The sequence below is a fragment of the Macaca fascicularis genome, chromosome 2, assembly GCF_037993035.2.
Source record: "Macaca fascicularis isolate 582-1 chromosome 2, T2T-MFA8v1.1".
Taxonomy (NCBI): domain Eukaryota; kingdom Metazoa; phylum Chordata; class Mammalia; order Primates; family Cercopithecidae; genus Macaca; species Macaca fascicularis.
Window position 1 is genome coordinate 131,842,656 of NC_088376.1, and position 24,169 is coordinate 131,866,824.

The window sequence follows — 24,169 nt, forward strand, 5'->3', positions numbered from 1 at the left end:
GACCCTATGTCTCATCACACAGCCCATAAAGCCATGAAAGTTGTCTGCAGTCCAAACAGTAACTCTCCTTCTTAACTAAATGAATTCTGACGTCTTGAAAAAGTGGGCTGGGTGCAGTGGCTCACGCCTGTAATCCCAGCACTGTGGGAGGCTGAGGCAGGCAGATCATGAGGTCAGGAGATCGAGACCATCCTGGCTAACATGGTGAAACCCTGTTTCTACTAAAAATACAAAAAATTAGCCAGGCATGGTGGCACACATCTGTAGTCCCAGCTGCTCGGGAGACTGAGACAGGAGAATTGCTTGAACCCAGGAGGCAGAGTTTGCAGTCAGCAAAGATCGTGCCACTGCACTCCAGCCTGGGCAACAAAGCGAGACTCTGTCTCAAAAAAAAAAAAAAAAAGTGATGGGGCATCAAAAAATTTTTTAAATAGCTTTGAAAAGTAACTACTTTCTATTTCCGAGCTTCTGTTTTATTAATCATTTAAACCCAATATTTAGAAACCATTCGTTTTGACAAAATAAACTTCCTTGTACTACACATTTGTCTCATTTTATCATAAAACCATTCAGCATTATCTCTATAGAGCAGTATTTTGATAAATGTGTGGAATATAGTTTCCACCATAAAACAGACCTGTATATGCCAGCCGAAGATTCAAAAACAAGAATGCTTACCAGCTGAATAGCGTCTGTTTTAGGACCCAAGTAACCACAGACTTACAATCAAATAATTCCCTGTCCCATCTCCCAAATCCCCAATGTATATTAAAGACCCACTTCAATAACTCAGGGGAGGTTTCATAAGTTAATTATAACAAAAAAGTTTGGTAGAAGGGGAACAGCTAATTATTTTCCCTGTTTATATAATATAATCTATGGTTTTACAGAAAAGCAATGAAAACACTAGATAAGTATCTGTGGTGTGGATTAACAGAAATGCAAAAGGATATTCCAATTCCTATGTCAGCATTAATTAGTGCCCCATGCCAACATCTTCTTGCCTTTGTTTTAATTTAAATGTAAATTCAGGTGAATTTTATATTTTAGATCCTTTCTATTCTTATTGACAAATAAGATAAGAGGAACATATCAGCAGAGGATAGGTCTTCTCCACATGCCAATTAAGGGCATGATACTGCATAATTATTATGGGATAAAGATTAAGCAGGTAAAGCTAAAAAGCCCTAATGGAAACATATTCAGATAAGGAAGAGATCAAAGAGAGATGAAATCAGACATACATCCCAACCAAAGCTTAAACTTCCTGCACTTCTCAGTGACTTTGATCTAATAAACATTTATTGAACACCGACTGTTTGCCAGACAATGTTAGGTACAGGAGACACAGGCTGAAAGACCCAATCTCACCTTTCAGGGTGTTGGTACTTTCTGACCACAAATTTTACACACAAGTTACATGTTTACATCAAGCATAACCTGCACTGTCCAATGTGAAGCTTTGAGCCACAAGTCCCTATTAAATCTAAATTTACACTAGCCACATTTCAAATGCTCCATAGCCATGGGTGGCTAATGACTACTAGCCACACTGGACATATACATCATCACATACAGATACAGGTATCTATCTACACAGGTTATCTCCATAAATATATAGAGAGGGAACATGTGCATCATCACAGAAAGTTCTAGAAGACAGCATATACAACATATGCTGCATAGACTCTGCTCAGATGCTCCATGATTGGTCCATATCACACTTCCTATGGCACTAGGGAAACCATTTAGTTAACCTGCAAGTCTGTTTTGCCATAAACACAACCCAAATGTCCATCAATAAAGGAATAGTGACCAGGTGTAATGGCTCACAACCGTATAATCCCAACACTTTGGGAGGCCAAGGTAGGAGGATTGCTTGAGCCCAAGAGTTCAAGGCAGCAGTGAGTTATGATCATGCCACTGCACTCCAACCCAGATGACAGAGCAAGACCCTATAATTTTTAAAAAGGAAGAAGAATGGCTAAATAATTATGGCCTATCCATACATGGAATGCTATGGAGCAATTGAAAACACCCAGTTAGATCAATACATACCAGCACACAAAGATTTCTGCAACTTAATACTGATAGGAATAAAGCAGGATGAGTGTAATATCCAATGTGATAGCATTTATGTAAAACATACACTCATATTGAAATCTACCACTGTTTCCTACAACCCTAGCTCCAAATACACAAATATACAGAAATATATTGACCAAACAGATAAATGTAGTTACTTCTAGGGTGGTGGCCAAAGGGGATTTGCCCATACATAAAATTTAAAACAAGATAGTCTAGGGTAAGGTATTCATATTTTCTTTACTAAGATACTAATAGTCATCACTGCCCTATGAGTACTTTTTAGGTACTAATAAAAGTGCTTTGAATATTGTAAAACATTATTCTGGGTTAGACAGAATATAAAAAGTGTTTGTTAGAAGACATTTAAGGCCTACAGAGGCAAGCAAACACATTGCCTGTAGAGAACAATCTGTGATTACCAAAGTCCATTCTCCACTGTACTAAAACTTCTTCATGGGCCAGCCAATGGGGAAAGATGAAAGTAAGAGACCATGTCCCTGTCCACAAACTGTTTACATACTAACTGGAAGGCATACGTTTTTACAGTAACATGGGCTGAATGTCATGAACTGGAAATCCAAGTTGATGCAAGAACTTACAAGAGATTTGAAAGGAGAATAAGAAGAATTAAGCAGACCAGGTGTGTTTTATGGGGAGGAGGGCAATGGATGTAAATTAGTAATGTGCAGAAATGAAAAGAAATGGGAAGAACTCTGGATTGCCTAGGGTAGAGTACTTGAAAGAGAACTGAGACACAGATCTTGCAGGGCTCTGCAAGCCATGGTAAAGAACTTAGAGTTTATCTTAAAGACAGTGGGAAGACACTAACGTGTGGTCTTCGGTGTGGGAGTGACATAAGTCATTCTGTTTGTGTAGATCATTCTGGCTACAGGACTGAAAGTGGAAGCAGAGATGTGGCACACTCAGCAAGATCTAAGGGTGACCCCTAGACTGTGGAGGTAGCAGTGGGATGGAGAAAAGTGGGCTGATTTGAGAGACAGCCAGGAGAAAGAATGGTTGTGATTTGGATTCAATTAATAGAGATGATAAATACATTAGACTTCCCCAGCTGGAGGTGTAGAAACTCCGTGTATTTCTTAAAAGAAATTTAAAAGTGCCATTTTTTAAATGTTAAAGATCTTCATCTTTTTTTATAGGTTCACAATCCTTTATCAATAATCCCCAAATCCAAAAGCTCTGGAAATTGAAAGGTTTTCTGTAAGATGACAGCAAACCAGACTTGAATTAACAAGTTCTTTATCCAGCCTTATCCCATCCTGCATGAATATTTGCACATTTCACTGCAGATATAGTAATATTTCTATGATTATGGGGGGCAAGTGGAGAGTACATTAGGTCTGTAGGTAATAGATGGTATATGTGCTATGTTACCCACAAGAAATATGAGCAAATTCTGAATTCAGCAACACATTTGGCCCCCAAAGTTTCTGATAAAGAACTGTAGGTGGAAATTTTCCACTTTCACTTTCCTGCTTTAAAGGTGGCTGAGATGGTGCTGATACATATATACCACTGTAGCCACACAGCCCATATAGTTGTGTATGTCTATGTGTGTGTTTGGTAGGGGGAATGGGATGCAGATAAATCAGCCATTCTTGTTCACTGTGCAATATGATCTGGAGTTAAGAATGTGTTTGTGTTTTAACTGCTGACCTTTAGACATGCATCAAATGAGACTGGAAATGTTCATTTTCAGGGAGGTTTGTGACACTGCAGAGCAACTGATACAGACTAACCCCGTGTATCTGTTCCCCTGGGGACTGACACTTGTTTCTAACATGGCGTCTGCTGGAAGAAGTCAGGGGTATCAAAAGAAATCAATCCCAGGTTTCCATCTACAACCATCGGCACAGCACTGTGCTAGGGGATCTGGAGATTACAAATGAATGATACATGATTCCAAACTATTCCCAGGGAAGTTGTTCCAAAGAGAATGTCCTAGAAATGTTTGTTAAAATGATAAGCTAGAAATAAAAGAGAGGATACTAATCTATGACACCAAGCATGAAGTAAGAAGTCATGCTGCTAATTTTGAGTACAGAGTATATAAGAGGTGGGAGAACAGGGCATCTGTGGAAACAATTGCTTTGGTGAGTGAGATTTGGAGACAGGTGGGCAAAAGGAATTGAAGCACGTCTTCCCAATTGCCCTATAATACAACTCCCCATTGGTACCCCTTGAGGGACATTATTGAAGACTTACCTTACCATCAAGACATTTTTGGAGTTGTATTTATGTTCACTTTGGATTGACACTGATCTCAAAGCAACCCTAGGTTTCTTTGGGTTGCAAAGGCAGCAAAGTAGAGAAATTCCTGGTGGGTTTTGACCTTTTTGAAATATCAGTGATACTGACCAGAGAGGTCTTACCTTCAACGCAAGAAGGTTGAGCCCGAGTTGTGCCGGCCACCTGTCCCGGGAAGCAAGAGCACTTGACCGTTTGTGACCGCTCTTCTATGCGGTTCTTATTGCAGCACCTGTGCACGGCGACCACCTCACAGGTACCCTGCTTGATTTGGTGGTGACCTAGTAGGTAATGGGGGGAGAAAAAAACAAACCCAGTGCTGTTAGAAGGAAATGACAGCACTAAAACCAGAACGATGCTATGATGACATTTTCCAACTTCCTGTGCTATGCTTATGAGTCTTTTTATAACATTTTATTTTGATAACATGTCATTTCAAATTTACATAAAGGTGGTGAGAAGAATGCAAAAAGCTTCTGTGAACCTGTGGTAGGCAGAAATGAGGCCTCCAGGATCATCAACCCCTGGGGCCACACTCATGGTTATGTCACATTAATTACATGACAAAGGAGACTTTGCAGATGTGACTGAGATTAATTGATTTTTTGTTTTTTTGAGAGGGAGTCTCAGTCTGTCACTGAGATTGGAGTGCAGTGGCATGATCTCAGCTCATTGCAACCTCCACCTCCTGGGTTCAAGCAATTTTCCTGCCTCAGCCTCCCAAGTAGCTGGGATTACAGGTGTGTGCCACCATGCCCGGCTAATTTTTGTATTTTTAGTAGAGACAGGGTTTCACAATGTTGGCCAGGCTGGTCTCGAACTCCTGACCTCAAGTGATCTGCCTGCCTTGGCCTCCCAAAGTGCTGGGATTACAGGCGTGAGCCACCATGACTGGCCAACTGGTTGATTTTAAGAGAGGGAGTGTAGCCTGGATTATCCAGATCGGGCCATTCAGGGCTCAAATGAGCCCTGGAAAGCAGACAGATGAAGAGCTCCAGGTGCCATTGCTGGCTTGAAGATGGAGGAGCCACATGTCAAGGAAATGGAGATTTCAGTCCTACAACCTCAAGAAATGCCAATAACCAGAGTGAGCCTGGATGCTGATTCTTCCTCAGAGCCTCCCCATAAAGGAATGCAGCCTGTTGATACCTTAAATTTAACCAGATGGTGAGATGCTGGGCAGAGATTCCAGCTAGGCAGTGCTAGACTTCTGATCTGCAGAAACATGGTGCTAAATGTGTGGTACTTTGTTATTAGTTGGCAATTGCTGCTGTAACAGACTTCACCCAGGTTCACCAGCTAATATGTGGCCCCATTTGCTTTATCATTCACTCTCTCATGTTTTTCTAAGCCATTTGAGAGTAAATTTCAGACATGATGCCCCTTTACCCCTAACTACTTCACTGTGTATTTTCTAAAATCAAAGACATAAGGTTAAATAATGATTAAAGACAGAAAATTTGACATGACACAACGCTACTATGTAATGTACAATCTATATTCAAATTTTGCCAATATCCCAATAATGCCTTTTATAGCTATTTTCCCCCTGCTCAGAATCCAACCAAGGTGCATGCATTGCATTTAATTGTCACATTTCATTAGCCTCCTTTATTCAGAAACTCCTTCTCAGTCTTTCTTTCTTGACCTTGACATTTTTCAAGAGTTATATGCCAATTATTTTGCAGAATGTCTCTCAGTTTGGATTTGTGTGATGCTTCCTCTTGATTAGATTCAAGCAATGCATCTTTAGCAGATTGTCCCAGAAGTGATTCTATATTCTTAGTGCATCGTATCAGGAAACACCCAACGTCCTTTCATCCCATTATCAGTGCTATTACCTTTAATTAAATGGTGAGGATGGTATCTGTCAGGCTTCTCCATTGTAAAGGTATTATTTTTCCCTTTATGTTAGTAAGCATTTTGAGGGAGATATATTAGTGAGACTATGAATATATCCCATTCTTTATCAAACTTTCACCTACTAGTTTTAGTATCCATTGATGATTTCCACCTGAATCAATTATCAATATGATAGTTGTAAGACTGATTCTATGTTAATGTTCAAATCATCCCAGATCTGGGCAGGAGGAGACCCTTCCAATTGTCCCAGATCTAGGCAGGAGGAGCTGTGACATATTCTCATATTCTTCGAGAACTTACTAACCTTCTGACCCTCAAGAAGTTCCAGACTTACCTGGTATTTTCCCTGCCCCCATAATTTCTTCAAGAATCCTTGATTACTTTTCATGGGGCATCAGACTTAGAAACCTGAATCTCAATATGTAGGTTTACTCATCACAATTAGGGAGTGACTCAGGCCCTTTCAGCAAATAGGTCAAGGAAGTTTGTGTGCAGGTACAGCATAAGTACACACTGACATCTCCGATTCCAATCTAGCACCACAGTTTCTTGCTACTCTCCCATCACCAACCACCTGAATTCCATCATCCTATGATAAACAAAGTAGTTTCTGTATTGCATATGTACTTAAGGGTAATTTACATTGGAATCCATTTATCAGTTAGGAGTCTTTTGTTAGAACAACAGAAACTGATTTGAGCTAACTTAATGCAAAGAGACTTTACTGGAAGATCAGGAGTTTGTAGAACGAAGAGTGAGTGTAGCTAACCATAAGTGGAACTACTCTCATGGCTCGACCTGAATGAGTAATTCTACTCAATCTGTCATGCTGCTCCACACGTCAGTTCTAGGAAAGGGTGCATCTGACTGGCCTGACTTAGGTCAACATGTCAACTGTGGCAGCCACCCTCTAAGATGCTCCCTTGTCATCCCCACCACAGAGTATTCACAGGTTTGTGCAGTCCCTTCCCACATGGTACCAGGTTTGGTCTATTTGAGCCAAAGCATGCAGCAGATGTGCTGGTTTGTCCAAAATTAGGTGGCTGTCATCTCCAGGCCCTCAGATCACTCACTCCGGAGAAACCCTGGCATGAGCAGCCCTACAGACAGGCCTAGGTGGTAAGAAACTGAAGTGTCCTGACAACAGCCGTGTCAGTAAACTTGCAAACAGACCCCTTGCGCGGGCCCCTCCCACATTAATCCAGAGTTACTCGGTCTGTGTGACAACAGCATACCACAGCAGAAGTGATGGCTTGCCATGTACACGATTAGGTGATAAGACAATGGCATGCTCACTCACGTGTTCATCTGTTCTGGGGAAACCATGTTGTGAGCAGCCCTAGGTAGAGGCCCACATAGCCAGGAACTATAGTCTACTGCCATTGGTCACATGGGTAAGTGTGGAAGTGGATCCTACAGCCCAGCCAACAGCATAACTACAGTCTCATGGGAAATCCTGAGCCAGAACCACCCAGCTAAGCCACCCCCAGATTCCTGATGCTCAGAAGCTGTGCGTGAGATAATAATGTCTGTTGATTGTTTTAGGTTTTCAAGATTTGGGGTAATTTGTTACACAGCAGTAGATAACTAATACAACAACTCTGGCTATACCAGGCTGCAGAGACTTATCTTTGCTCTGATAAAAATAACATAAACAAGACTGTAGAGGTTCTGTCCAGAAATTATTAAGGAAAGACAACTTTTTCAAGTACCCTCAAGTGTGCTCATGATTTTTCAGATACATCCATTTACATAGAAACTGTTATGTGAATTGTAAGCAATTTCATCTACTCATTAAAAGAGGTCTCCCCGAGGATTCCCACTGGTGAATGCTTTGCTTAGTTTCTGTTGATGCATGTGTTTCAAAATAAAACCAATTTCAAAATATTCCATGATTCAGACTTTTTTATCCATAAAGACAGGCTTTCCAAACAATAACCTCTATATTATTCTGAATGTTTTCTGGACCAACCTTGTCACGCCATCTTCAATGTTGACGGCAGGAAAATTCAATTACTGGTGAGAACAAATGCTAAGGCAGACAGAACCAGTACCCAGAGAATCAAACTACCAGCAAGAGAGAAAGTTTTCAATCTACTACTTAAGAAAGCATGAATATGGAGAAGTGATTAAAATGATAAACCTAATTAAATGTTCATAACAAGAGCATTGATTTCCCCATAGGTAGTTGCATACAACTGTAAAATTAAATAAATAGTAATTATAATGTCAGTAAAATACTGTGAAACTTTAGCACTGAGTGAGCAGAAAAGTAAGGGCTGGGAAAGGTTGGAGGGGAGATCCTGTCTTTGGTTCCAATTGCAAATCAGCAACTTTCAGTCAAACATTCCCTGGCAGCTAATGACTAGCTATGAGCGGGGGCCAGGAGTAGTCATTCACAGTTATCTCTCAGGAAATGTCCTCCCATTCGTCACTGTCTCAATCTGCTTGGGCTGCCATAACAAAATACCATAGACTTGGTGGCCTAAACAACAGAAATGTATTTTCTCACAGTTCTGGAGACTGCGAGTCTAAACTTAAGATGTCAGCCTGTACAGTTCTTGGTGAGAGCTCTCTTCCTGGCTTGCAGACAGTCACCTTCTTGCTATGTCCTCACATGGAGAACAGAAGCTCTGGTGTCTCTTCCTCTTTTTATAAGGACACCAGTCCTGTCCGATTAGGGCCACGCCCTTAAATGACCTCATTTACTCTTTATTACCACCTCACAGGCCCTCTCTCCAAATATAATCACATTTGGGGTTAGGACTTCAGCATACGAATGTTGAAAGGATACTGACATTCAGTCCATAACAAACCATCATGCCTTGGTTAGATTACTAAATGACCCTTGAGTCTGTAATGAAAGCAGTTTTAAACTCCACTAAGAAAATGAAAAATATATGTGTCAGTAACTTCTTGGAGCAGTCAAGAAACGATCTGGACGTTCAGTAATGCTATGATTTACTTAGAACTCTGTTGCTATATAACCATCCACAAGTACAAATGGATTATTTTCTATTCAAACTTAGGACTGGGCCACACTGCCCTGAATTATCAGCTTGCCTGAACCAGAATTTTAATTATTTATACAGCACCAACTATTGTACTTCACTGATTTTAAAATACATATTTTTTTCACCTTTTAACACATCAGGAGGTGACATAACTAATAGCACCTTATAATTATAATTGGCACTGCTTTTCCTTCTTAGGAATACACACAAAAGTGGTATATCTCACAACTGATGGCATCTTAGATTTGATAAAACACAGGTTTTAGGTACTGTTTGAATTTTTTTTTTTAAACAAATATCATCCTGCACAATCTTATAAAAATGCTATGGGGTAGGTATGATTTTTTACTCTGATTTTATCTTTAAGAAAATGTACAGAAATTAACTAATTCACCCAGGACCTCAAAACTAGAGATTGAGAAGAGGTGAGACTCAAACCCAAAGATGGAGGAAATGTTCCCCTCTTGCTTTATTGCTTGTATTTTACCAGGTAGAGCCAAAAATGGCATCTCTACCTCAGCAAGTCATGGGACATAGCTCAGTTTCCCACTGACAACATCTTTTTCTATTGGATGACAGTGTTTGTGTGGTTCCATGCAGTCTTTTTAGGAATTTGTGTATTGGTGACAGTGGACAATTGATGTGGTTTGACTGTGTCCCCACCCAAATCTCATCTTGAATTGAAGCTCCCACGTGTCGTGGGAGGGACCTGATGGGAGGTAACTGACTCATGGGTTGGGTGTATGTCTTTCCCATGCTGTTCTTGTGATAGTGAAAAAGTCTCATGAGATCTGATGGTTTGATAAAGGGGAGTTCCCCTGCACACACTCTCTTGCCCGCTGCTTGTAAGACATGACTTTTCTCCTCCTTCGCCTTCTGACATGATTGTGAGGCCTCCCCAGTCTTGTGGAACTGTGAGTCCATTAAGCCTCTTTTCCTTTATAAATTACCCAGCTTGGGATATGTCTTTATTAGCAGCGTGAGAATGAACTAATACAACTATGATCTTTGAATAAGGATATATTTTTGTTTCATTGTAATTTCCTGGCACAGGAGGTAGGTACTCAACAATAGGTACTTAAAGTTCCTCAAAGCCTGATGGTAGAAAATAAGGATCCAGTGTGAATGGCACATATAATTGTTTGAGCAGCTCATGTTATAACATTGTATTAGTTAAGGGTCTCCAGAGAAACAGGACCAATTGAATGTACGCGTAGAGAAAAAGAGAAGTATTTTAAGGAATTGTCCCATGCAATTATGGTAGTAGGCAAGTCCTAAGATCTGCAGTCCGCAAGATGGAGACTCAGGAGAGCCATTTGTGTAGTTTCAGTCCAAGTCCAAAGGCCTGAGAACCAGGAGAGCCAATGGTGCCTTTCCCATCTGAAGGTCAGCAGTCTTAAGACCCAGCAAAAGCCAATGTTTCAGTTCAAGTCTGAAGGCAGGAAAAGACTTATCTCCCAGCTCAAAGGCAGTCAGGCAGGAAGAATTCTCTCTTCCTCAGGGGTAGAGCAGCCTTTTTATTCTATTCAGGTCCTCAGCAGATTGGATGAGGCCCACCCACATTTGAAAGGGCCATCTGTTTTACTCAATCCACTGATTCAAATGTTAATCTCAGCCAGAAACATCCTCCCAGATACACTAGGAATAATTTTTACCAAGTATCTGGGTACCTCATGGCCCAGTCAAGATAACACAGAAAAGTAACCATCATAGATATCTTACAACTATGTATGACATATAGTATTATAGGATGAGAGAAAAATGAAAGCTGAAACAGACAAGAAACTAGCAGCTTTTGTAATAAACTTAATTCTCCAAAAAGGTACGGGGGGATGCCTTGTTCAATAAGCCTGGTACCAGAGAGTGGCCACTTCAAGTAAATTCACTTAAAACAAAGATGAATTTTTCCTCTTAAACAGCAGGGGAACATAATGGTGGGACGATCCATCTTGAAAACTGAAGCTAAATATTGAGAACATAACATGAGGCCCATGCAATAAGTGAGAAGTTGCAGATGAAACTTCTCATATGGAGTTTACTTTAAAGTTTTGAAGTGTGAATTGGAGCAGGCAAGACTGCATTATCCAGAAATGGGGCTGCTCCTAGGAGGGAAACTGGACAAAGCAAAAAACAAAACACTGTCCCCTTCATGCTGTCTGTTAATCCTTTCAGTGGCTAAGCTACTTCCCTTCTGGCTTTGTCTGGGTGGGCAGATGGGGGGGTAGATGGGTAGGTACTTATTTCTATTTATTTTACCAACTCTTACATACAGCGTACTATGTGCCAGAGACTGTTCTTGGTGCTCTTTGAGACACATTTTTTAAGTGGGGAAACTTGAAACTGTTACTCGATTCCTTTCCACACTTCTGAAATTGCAATCGGGTTGCATATTTTCTGTTCAAAAAAGAAGACTTAAAATATTGGCAGGGCTGTAACATGTGAGATGCCTGTTTCCTCATTCACCAGAATAGTTGATGTAGACACCATTAAAAGTGTTATGATAATCCTTACAACAAAAATTGATTGCCTCAGGATTGCTATAGAGGATGGATTAACTTTATCTGAAGAGTAAATAGTTTAAATACATATCATTTTTTTCTTATTAAATATACTTTTAAGAAAAGTTTCAAACAATAGAAAAGATACCCATTTGTCCCAGTGCAGAGAGGGCTTTGCTATCGTGAAAGGGATAAAATACAAAACCACATTGGCAATAGAAGTTCTTCAGCTGAAACTACTTGAAAGCTAATAGAGACACGCAAAGCATCAGATTAGGGAGACTTTCTTCATGCTATTATTTCCCTTGCATCCTTCTCCTTTTGTTCAAATCCTTTTTCCCCTTCCTCCTCCTGCCCAGCACTAGAAAATACACCCTCAAAGAGAAGTCTCACACTCCACTGATCTTCTTACAAGGCATTTGTTTGATTTGAGTGTGATTTTCTGTATGGCATTTTCAGCCTATCCCTCCATGGGAGCAGAACAGAGGAAAGAGAAGGCTAAATACAAGATTTCATGAAATGAAAGCAGAAAATGAGGCCACGGATAGTTGCTTCCCTTGGCAAACAGGCCCAGTATTCCTAGTTGCAGTTCTCTCGTAATTCTCAACTTTCTTCTCCTATCCCTATCCCAGCTTGGCTGTTAATCAATAAGGAAGACATCGCAGTGTAGAAGATGATAGTAGCCATTTGATGGACAAACTTGGTAGTTTAGTTGTGAAGACAAATATCCACTGAGCTCTCACTATGTGCCAGGGCGTCTCCCAGGTGTTGAGGATACGACAGCAAAAAAGAGGGACACCTGTGGACTCAACAAGTAGAGATGCCAAATGGAATTACGTGACTGTTCTCCTAAGATGGAAATGGATTTATCTTTACCTGCTGGTAACAAAAGACAGGGTATTGAACTTAGGAGCTGGAATACTAGCTTCCAGACTTAGGTAATTTGATTAAGTCTCTCAATCTTGTATTTCGCATATGTAAGTGGTGTATGACAATTATGAAGTTTAAATAAAGTGCTTAATGAACACAGTGAACTACTTGAAATGCTGTAAATACTGAATAAATGCCTTTTGGCTTTTATTACATATTTATTCAGTCATGATTTGCTAAAAATTTACTCGTTGACAAGCACATGCTAATATAACACTGAACAAAACGAGCAAAAAAATCATCTTCCTCAAAGATCTTTCATATTTTAGTGATAGAAAAATCACAAAGCAAGAAAGGTGAGATTTAAAACAGGAAGAGCCTAAGAAACTAACATGTGAGTACTTAGTGAGACATTAAAGCTGTTGAAAAGAAAAAAAGCCTTGCAAAATCTGAGGGGAAATGCCCTTGTGACTAGAGCTGTGTCAGAGAAGGGACAATAAAGAGATGATGCCAGAAAGATAATGAAAGGTGTGTGGGTGATGACATGGGCCCCATGGATCACTACAGAGGCTTGGGCTTTTACTCAAAGTGGGGTGAGAAGTCACTGGATATTCTGAGCTTACACTGACTTAATGTGACATGTATTTTAAAAGAATCTACTGTGATCAGAGCAGATTAAAGAAGGGCAAGGAAGGAAGCAGCAGAGACAGTAATCCCTGGAAAGCTGGTGGTGGCCTGGACCAATGTGGTAGCAGTGGAGGCAGGAAGAAGAGGTTGGATTCTGGAAGTAGAGGCTTCTAGAGGGGGAGATTCTGGATGTTAAGAGGCTAACTCCAAAGTTTCGGGTTTGAACAAGAAGAATGGGGTCATCCCCTAAATAAACCAAAGAAGACTAGGAGCTTGGTTGTTAAATTTCATATTTTAATTAGACACCTGAGAGAAGTCCAGACATTTAAGTCTGGAGTTCAAGAGAGAAGTCTAGCTTTAGGAAAGACATTTGCTCATTATTGGCACACGTATCTAGTACTTAAAGCCATGAGACTAGATAAAATCCAAGAGAAAAAAACTATAGTTACAGGATAAAGAAAAAGATTACCTCTATGTCAAGAGGCTGGGAAAGCCACTGGTGGCCTTAATTTAGGAAAAAAAAAAAAAAAAGTGGCAGAAGAATGGAGGTAAATCTTGATTGGAATGGATTTGAGAGAGAGCAGAATTGAGAAATTGTAGACAGTAACTATAGTGACTATTTGAGAAATGGTGTTATCAAGGAAAGGAGAGAAATGAGAATGTCACCAATAGGATATACAGATGTTAGCCAACGTTTTTAAGATGTGGGAAATTACAGCATGTGTGTATGCTGTGGGGGAAAATCTCACAGAGATGTCTGAATAGGTAGAAGGAAATGGGTAGAGCATCAAAGGAAAGGCTTTATAGGAGCATAGATGGCTCATTTACAGTCTTCCTCTCCCCAGTTTTTGATACATTACACTTGCAGTGGATGGTCTATTTGCAGGGTATGGTTTTTGCTATGTACTTCTTAAATTCATCAGAATAAAGTATGCCTTGCCCACACAAAACCAGTCCCCACTCAACACCAGGTGCTGTCCTGTTAAGTCTGTCTATCTCTCAGTGACTGCCTAAAATGTCCTATGATACAAATATTACAAAAGATGAAGAATCTCATAAAGTCAATAAAAGTGATGTTGGGGCCGGGCACAGTGACTCATGCCTGTAATCCCAGCACTGTGGGAGACTGAGGCAGGCAGATCACTTGAGGCCAGGGATTCAAGACAAGCCTGGCCAACATGGCAAAACCCGTCCCTACTAAAAATACGAAAATTAGCCGGGTGTGGTGGCACATGCCTGAAATCCCAGCTACTCAGGTGGCTAAGGCATGAGAATGACTTCAACCCAGGAGGTGGAGGTTGCAGGGAGCCGAGATCGTGCCACTGCACTCCTGCCTGGGCAACAGAGCGAGACTCCTTTTTTTCCTTTTTCTTTTTGAGATAGAGTGATGTTTGAGAGCTGCTTGAACACCATTCATAGCTATTAACTGAGAATTTGGCAGATTTAGGTCAACAATTGAAGATGAGAAAGTCAACTGAAATATTCAAAAGATAGTGATTTAAGTAGCAAAGGGCTAAAGACAGACCTTTAGGAAAATTGGTGAAGCTCTTGAATGCTTTTGTGAACATCTATGATCATGTGGCAAAAAGTAATTGTAAAACGGAGGATGATATGTTAAACTGTGTTACATTCTTTCCCCTGAAAAGCCATGTAGCAAAATCCAGTCTAAGAATTATATCCCAGCTCTCTTTCCTTTTTCCACTCAGGGCCTTCTTCCTACACCCAAAAGAAATAATATATTTCCTACCTTTAATATATTTCAAGGAAAATGTCTCATCTGCTTGGAACACTCTGTCTTTGTGAGACTAACTATTATAGTTCGATTCTAATAGATATTACAAGAAAAGTTATTCAATGGGTCAAAAATTAACACAAAAAAATACTATATTCTAACCAACATTCCTCAGTTGTTTACCTTACTTTGTAAGATATCTAAAAACCTCCCAAGCTCATCACTTCTAATAAGTCTTAACATTTTTATTCCCTTACTACTCAGAACAATACCTTTTCTCAGGACTTTCCTTTTGTCAGTTTTCTTAATCAGAAGTCTATCTGTTAACCTTTTTTTTTTTTTTTTTTTGCTAATAATACCATAGATTTGAAGGTTCATAATATCTCAAGATGATAAACACCATGCAATAAATGCTCTGAGCGGATCTCATCATTAGGTAAACCTTGGTCTTTAGTATGTATGACACAGACTTCACACACACACACACAAGCATGCATACACATGAACTACAAATAGCTCCCTTTTTGTAAGAGTTGATTTAAATAAATAACGTATACTTTCAAATGTTATACTGAGATACAACTTACTTTGTAGTGAACCTAATCCACTTATATTTTGTAAATATTCCATCAAACTATGTTATGAACGGCACTGAATTTGTCCCCTCCAAATTCATATGTTGAAACCCTAGCCCTCAGTAGGACTGTATTTAGAGATAGAGCTTTAGGGAGCTAATTAAGGTTAAATAAGGTCATAAAGGTGGGGTCCTAATCTGAGAGCATAGGTGTCCTCAGGGGAAGAGACACCGGAGAGCTCTTTCTTCCCCATGCCCACGCAGAGAAAGAGGCTATGTGAAAACACAGCAAAAAGACGACTATCTGCAAGCTGGGAAGACAGCCCCACCAAAAACTGAATTGCCAGAGGTCCAAGATCAACAGCTTCTTGAAGCTGTCAGACTTCCAGCCTCTAGAACTATAATAAAATAAATGTATTTTGTTTAAGCTGTCCAGACTGTGATATTTATGGAAGCCCCCACTAATACACTGTCACTTCGTAATTATAACTTCATAGGCTGAAAAAAGGTGAAATGCTTCGTATTAGGGAGTATCACACTGGAAAAATAGTTGAGCAAAACACATCACTCATGTTTCTGAAAAGTCTCTCTCTGTGTGCTTATATAGATAGTAAATTGGCTTTTTAGCCCAATTCATTGTAGATCACTGGGAAATATCAATAAGATACGAACTTTGTTTAAACCAAGTCTGCCTCAGTTTGTATCAACATAGATTATTACAATAGCAAGTTGTATTGGAGAATGGTCTTATTCTTGAAAAATAGATGTGGTTTGTCACTTACTTTCAAAACATTCAGGAAAAAAAAGCTAGATAGGCAGATATGTAATTAGTAGTTCTAATATGGTAGAATGTAAACAAGTGGCAAATCTAGTAAGGAATATAAAGATGTTCATTGTACTTTCAATGTTTCTTTAAATTTGAGAAATTTCCAAATAAGGAGTTGGTGGAGAAAAGTTAACATTACAAAATATAGCTGGAAGTCATTATCAAAGTAAAGCCCCCAGGCTCTTCTGTTTAAATAGCTGCTCTGACATCTCTCTACTTCTGCAAGATTTTCCACAAGTGGTTTCACTTCTCTTTCCCTTGGTTTCCATAGCTGCAAAACAATAAACCCTTAGAGGTCTGATGTGAGGGTAAAGACTAATATAGATAATATGCTGAAATGGCACCTGGTATGTAGTAAGTGCGCAATAAATAGTAGAAATAGTAATAAAATTAGTAATAAAAATATCACAACTATTATTATAAGCTATTTAAACTACTAAACTGGTAAGATCTGGAAATAAATATAAAAAGAATTTGATTCAATTCGTTGTTGTTGTTTATACTTCTCAGAATAAAGAAAAAGTAAATGCCTTCTAGGAGGGAAAAAAAAAAAATCAATATTACAATGGCCCCCTTACCCAACTGCTGTTCATTGAATTTGAGATTTGAGATAGCTGGCAATCTTTAATTTCTTCCCCACCTGGTGCATTACTTCCTTTATTTCCCTCCAAGGTATTCAGCCAATGAATTAAACCCTCAGCTCTCTCACTAGAAGCCAACCCATGCCAAATTTAGGGTATCTCCAATGATATGAGTCATGACTCTCATCCCTGTTGCAATGGACTGTACTGGGCACTCCAGTTCCTGTTTGTCTGGCTCTGGTTTTACCATTGCCTAGTGCTTATAAAGGTTTCAAACTCAGCTAGGTCACTAGGGGAGAGGAAATCAAATGAAGTGGCTCCCCATGCTCGGTCCATCACAGTGAGTACCTTGCTTCTGAGAGAACATAGTTGCAAAGACATAGAAAAGACTGCAAAAACCTCTCCATTTGGAGGCAGTTGACAAGCAGGGCACTGACACTGCCCTTCACTGGCATCCTCCCTCTACCCTAATCATCCCCCTTCCTCAGCATCCCTGCAAAAGCAGGGTGACAGCCAAGTGTGTGGTTAACCAAAAGACAAAGAAGCCAGAAGGAGCAGTGAAATTACTTGTGTTCAGTTTCAAAGAACTGTTTAAAAAACTACTTATATCATACTCAGAATAAAGCCAAATGGAGAGTTAGAAGATAAAAATAAACAGAAGGACTTGTTTTAGTCCTTATAAGTCCTTTTCAATATGTGCATTTGTGATTTCAACAACATTTCATCTGCAGTTGGATAGATTTCTTATTTGTTCTTCTACTAAATTTGTATGCAGGACCATCTCAGTGAACAAAAATAAATAAATCTCTGTATGTATAATGTAGAAATTGGTGATAAGTTTCCACTCGTACATTTTAAATATAAAAAGTATATTTGTATTGTTAACATTTTCCCTTAGGAAATTTTGTTCTATTTTAGCCCTAAGTAAAATAGGCTCCAGCAATAAGCTGCATAATTTTTTTTATCATAACCTAAACAGCATTTTAGGTGTTAAATTCTCTCTTACGAATGCTATTTTTGTTTACACACTGTACATGGCATTAAGTATCTCAGTCCAGAATTAAAATATTAGAATGCTACTCTCATGTGGCACCACAGATCTCTCCTTAATAGCACTTAGAACCAGATTCCAATTGATTTTTAAATTTCCCAGTGAAAGATGGCAGAGTAACCACCTGTGAGTATCTTCTCTCTTTCCAAAGACCCCACTAAAACCAAAGAAAAGGAAGATATAAGATCTGAACTCAGAAGAGCAAAGTACAGAAGTGGACACATCAGCTGTTGACAGACATTTAATAGGCTTTTGGAGGATGGAAAGCAGGTGAATTAGGAGTGACTGACTGAGACAGGCAGAAGTGGATACTGAGGGGAAGAGACTGACTCACTTTAAAGACCTCAATAAGTGCTTCAATGCAGGGAGCTGACAGCAAGAGGCCTGGCTGACCATCAGTGTACTCAAAAATAAGTCCATTAGTCACCAGTCCCATTCATATTCGGAGAGTCCATGCTTCCTTAAAAAGGTACAACGCTGGGAGAAAGTCTCCAATATGAAAGAGACCAAAATAAATAAACAGAAAAGACAGAACTAGAGAACGGAGAATCAATGACAAGGAACAGAAAAGCACCTAAGCATTCCAATAATAGTAGTACTATTCAAAAAGGAGAGAAAGACATCATGATTAGCACTTACAATATGCCTAAAGTTTATATATACTTCAAACAGAGAATGAATACACACACCTGCACACATACACACACATATATAATCTCATTAAGTCTTTGATAATAGGGATGGTAAGGGAACAAGACAAAGTTTCATAAGGTCATCATCAAATACTTAAAAAAAAAAAAAAATCCCAAACATCAAATCCAGGTAATAAGGATTCTCAAATAATGCTGTTAACCTTTCTGCTATGTTACTTCTCAGAGAGAGGTACGTAAAGATACTACAAATGCTATGATTTAAAAAAATCATTGGGACAATACAAAAGCATTCTTAATTTTTAATAGCTAAAATCAATTTTTCTTAAATCTCAGAAAATTCCAAAAGCAAAGATGAAAATTATGAAAGCAAACAGAAAATACTTAGAGAAACAATCCAGATGACTCCAAATCCTATTTCAGAGATAAAGAACAACTACAAAAAGGAGAGTAAAAATATCACCAAAGAAATAACACATATCCAAGATCAGAAAGACTTGAATTCGATTAATGCCCAGAAACACAGGATGAAGAGCAGACCTACACCAAAGTATTTCCTCAAGGAATTCAAATTTTTGGGGGTAACAAAAAGAAAATTGTGAGAGCTTTGAAAAGCCAGGGGAAACAAATATTAACATGTGGAAAAAGAAATAAAACAATTTTATTAGACTTCTCAAAAGTAACACTGTATGCTAAAAACCAATGGACTCATGCTTTGAAAAGTCTGAAAAAGATTTCCACACCCAACAAAACTATCAATAAAGCATGAGACTTAGCAAATATATCAGATCCTGCCTAAAAACTTTTATTTTTTTGTTGCTGTTTTTAGTATTTTCTTTATTTCAGTAGCTTTTGGAGTACAAATGGTTTTTGGTTACATGGATGAATTGTATAGTGGTGAAGTCTAAGATTTTAGTGCATCTGTCACCCAAGTACTGTACTCAAAACTTTTATTTTCATCAACACAATTATTTAAGAATTTACCAGAGGATGTGCTATAGCAAAATAAAGGGGTAGAGTTAGAAAGAGAGAGACAAGGGACCCAGGAATCAAGGAATCCAATTCAAAAGAGTGGTGAAAGGAAGCCCCAGACTCAGTTTTTCAACTAGCCAGAATAGAAGAGAAAGCCAGTATAGAAAAGCCAGAATGGAAATGATCTCAGGAACAACAGGAAATTTGATAAAATGCATACGCTAGAAACATTTACACACGCAAATAAAGCAGTTAGAAACAGAAAAACTGTCCAAGAAAAGAAACACTATATATTAACAAGAGGTTATAATTAAAATCTAAAATTGATGTATCAATAAATTGCAGTGTATACATATTCATTAGAAATATGGTGTTAATATAAAATATAAAATATATAAAAGGAGAGCAGTAATTGCAACTGAAGAGTGGAATTTGGGACACACAAAGATGAGGGAGTTAATTTTTCAAATATATACCAGCATAATTTTGATAAATCTGATTATATAATTCAAAAGCTAACCAGACAGATGATTTTCAAGCCATAGTATCTTACATAGGTAAGTCCTTATATGTATACATACAAATATATATTTATGTATTTCCACATATCACACAAACATATGTGCACACACATATATGCATACACACACAAGAACTGAATCCTTTGCATTTGATAAATATTTCTAAAAATCTGTACATTTTCTATCCTTAGTACTTTTTTTCCTATACTGCTAAGGTTATTTTCAGGTTAAAAAAAAATCAGATCCTTATTTGCTACATTTTTCAGATTTGCTTAAGCAGCCAAACACCCACATGCACACACAACTTGTTATAAGAATACTGACTAACAATTGTTAAAACCTTCAAAATATAAGATCCCCAAAGCACAGGCAACAAAAGCAAAAATAGATAAAGAGGATTACATCAAACTAAAAGGCTTCTGTGTAACAAAGGAAACAATCAGAGTGAAGAGATGACCTGCAGAATGGGAGAAAATATTTGCAAACCATACATCTGATAAGGAGTAAGATCCAGAATATATAAGAAACTCAACTCAATAGCAAAAAAGGCAAATAATCCATTGAAAAATGGGCAAAAGATCTAAACAGACATTCCTCAAAAGATGACATACAAATGGCCAACAGGTATATGAAAAAATGCTCAACATCACTAATCATCAGGGAACTGCAAATCAAAGCCACAATGAGACATCACCTCACTCCAGTTAGAATGCCTATTTTCAAAAAGACAAAAAATAACAAATGCATGATGTGGAGAAAAGGGAGTGGTTACACACTGTCAGTGGGAATGCAAACTAGTACAGCCATTATGGAAACCAGTATGGAGGTTCATCAAAAAATTAAAAATAGAAGACTATCTCATGCTCTAGCAATCTCACTACTGGGTATGTATCCAAAAGAAATAAAATCATATGCCAAAAAAGTAGCTGCAGTATTTATTGCAGCAGCATGAAAAGCCAAGATACAAAACCGACCTAAGTGTCCATCAGTGGATGAATGCGTAAACCAAATATCGTATATATACACGATGGCATACTATTGAGTCATTTAAAAAAGTGAAATCCTGTCATTGGTGACAACATAGACAAATCTGGAAGACATTATGTTAAATGAAATAAACCAGGCACAGAAAGATAAATCCTGTATGATCTGACACATATGAGCAATCTAACCATGCTGAACCCATAACAGTAGAACAGTGGGAAACAGAAGCTAAGAATAGGAGAGGGGAGGAGGAGATGGGGAAGAGATTGGTCAGTGGCTACAAAGTTACAGTTAGAGATGAGGAATAAATTCTGGTGTTTTATTGCAGGGGTCCCCAACCTCTGGGCCATGAACAGGTACCAGTTTGTGGCCTGTTAGGAACCGGGCTGCACAGCAGGAGGTAAGCGGCAGACAAGTGCTTCACCTGTATTTACAGCTGCTCCCCATCGCTTGCATTACTGCCTGAGCTCTGCCTCCTGTCACATCAGCAGCAGCATTCGATTCTCATAGGAGCACATGAATCCTACTGTAAACTCCACATGGGAGGGATCTAGGTTGTACGCTCCTTATGAGAATCTAATACCTGATGATCTGTCACTGTCTCCCATCACTTCCAGATGGGACCAGCAAGTTACTGGAAAACAAGCTCAGGGCTCCCACTGATTCTACATTATGGTGAGTTTTATAATTATTTCATTATATAGTACAATGTAATAATAATAGAAATAAAGTGCACAATAAATGTAACATGCTTCAGTCATCCCCAAACCATCCTCCCACCCCAGTCCATGGAAAAATCGAGTTCCATGAAACCAGTCCCTGGTGCCAAGAAGGTTGGGGACCACTGTTCTACCGCACAGTACAGTGACTATGATTAACAGTAGTGAATATTTCAAAATAGCTAGAAGAAAAGATTTTGAGCATTTTTACTACAAGGAAATAATAAATGCAATAGGTGATGGATATGCTACCATATCCTGATTTGATTTTTACACAAAGTATACATGTATCGAAACATCACACTATACCCCATAAATATGTACAATTATCGTGCGTTAATAAAAGCCAAAAAATTCCCAAAAACAAATGCAGAAATCCCACCAAGTAGCATTCTCATAATATTTAATTGATTAACGATCTTTTCTTACATACCATCTCTTAGGCTATAAGCTCTATAAGGGCAGGGAACACAACTCCTTTATTTGTGGATGGATCCCTGTAGTAAACAGTCAGTAAATTCTTTTTCAATTCACGAGTTAATCCTTTTCAATCCTCTTTTTCATACATGGCTTACACTAACACAGAAAACAACTGCCACGTAAAAGCTATATCAATGGCCACAGAACTGCCAGGGGTACCTTACTATCATGAAAACCCAGGAAAAACATCCCTGTATAGGACCATGCCCAACCTCCAAGCTAGTCAGGAAATCAGATTCATGAAAAAAAAAATCTAAATGTAATCCCATCCAAATGCTGAACTTGTTACATCCCAGATTTTGGGTTGTGGGTTCATTTTTGTTTTCTGTTTGTTTTTAATACAATTCTTGGGAAAAACACTTTGTCAAAAATATCTCCCTCCTAAAAACATGACTATTTTAGGAATGATGCCAAAATTGGGTCAGTTGTGGGGGTTATGCATTTTACACGCTATTATAAGGGTAGAAAAGTTTGTGACAGCTCAGGACAGGTTGATGATAGCATGTTTTGAAATGCCCAGAAAGAGTCTAGCAGGAAACACCATTGATGATAACAGTGATTATCTGTGAGGAACGAGACTGAGGAGAAAATTTCTGAAATAAGCAAAATAAAAGCAATTATAAAAATGGAAATAAACAAAGCAGAAGCTCTCTTAACCAATGCTCTAAAACACCAGTTTTCAAACTAGGGTATGTGAACCCCTAGAAACAATCTCCAGATTATCCTTCATACATTTTTAAAAATTGGGATGATGAGGGAGGCACATGCCTGCTCTCAAGACCCACCTCACCTTCTCCCACTTTATAAAGAAAATAATTTTTTGTGCAACCCATGTGTTACTGATACAGGAGGCGGGCAGGGAAGTGCTGGGTAGAGAAGGTTGGGGTCTGTGGCGAGGGCTCCACCCTCGGGCCTGTGTACATGGACCTAAATGAGGACAGGCATTTCTGTTTTTGTGCCCAAAAAGTTGCCTTTTGGCCTGCCATACTCCCATCCTGGGCCCATAAAAACCTGAGACCTAGAGGGCACACACACACACAAGCAGCTGGACATCAAGAGGAGCAGAATACGACAGCAGACCAGAAAGGGTGGAAGGACGGACGACGAGGGGAATTTGGCTGGGGGCGGTTGAAGGAAAGTCCAGCCCCTGGGTGGCCTGTCTCCAGGGAAAAACCACCTTCCCACTCCATCCCCCTTCTGGCTCCCCATCCATCTCACTGAGAGCTACCTCCACCACTCAATACAACCTTGTACGCATCCTCCAAGCCCATGTGTGATCCAATTTTTCTGGTACACTAGAGCAAGAACCCTGGGATACAGAAAGCCCTCTATCCTTGTGATAAGGCAGAATGTCTAATTGAGCTGATTAACACAAGCCACCTGCAGACAGCAAAGCTGAAAGAACACACTGTAACACACATCCACTGGGGCTTCGGGAATCGCAGACACCCCTAGACACTGCCATGGGACTGGAGCCCAAAAAGTGTTCCCCATGGCCTTTGTAGCTGCCCATCTGCATGCTCCCCTTTGGGGTTTGAGCAGCAGGGCACTGAAAATATGAGCCACACCCCTGTCACACTTCCTGCAAGGGGGATAAGGGAACACTCCCATCTCATTACTATGGAACTAGGAGTAAACATTTCCAGATTAAAACCCAACAAAAACAGTTTAAAAATTCGTGTTATCAAAAGTACCACCTCCCCAAAAGTTATTTCATTAAAAGATGAAATTCCAGTAAAATTTTATTAATGCAGAAGTTTAGATGTCAACTTAAAATGTACAAAGGTATTCAGAGGTGTGAAGACCATTAACCACCCAATGCCTTTTTAGAATATTCTAACAGAATGTCACAGC

General features: G+C 39.1%; 1 protein-coding gene across 12 annotated transcripts in view; it reads right to left on the reverse strand.

Annotated features, from left to right (window-relative positions):
* The window catches only part of TAFA4 (TAFA chemokine like family member 4), a 229,754-nt gene that overhangs the window by 26,306 nt on the left and 179,279 nt on the right, over positions 1 to 24,169 (reverse strand). For 10 of the 12 annotated variants that reach the window (XR_010584555.1, XR_012431349.1, XR_010584556.2 and 7 more), the window contains exon 4: positions 4,479 to 4,634. The exons of the other annotated variants lie outside the window; for them this stretch is intronic. Coding sequence is in view for 7 of the 10 variants with exons in the window: in XM_074032658.1 (XP_073888759.1) it covers positions 4,479 to 4,634 (156 nt within the window). In the remaining 3 variants the exon portion in view is untranslated. The remainder of the gene's footprint in view (positions 1 to 4,478; positions 4,635 to 24,169) is intronic. 12 annotated transcript variants of the gene reach the window in all.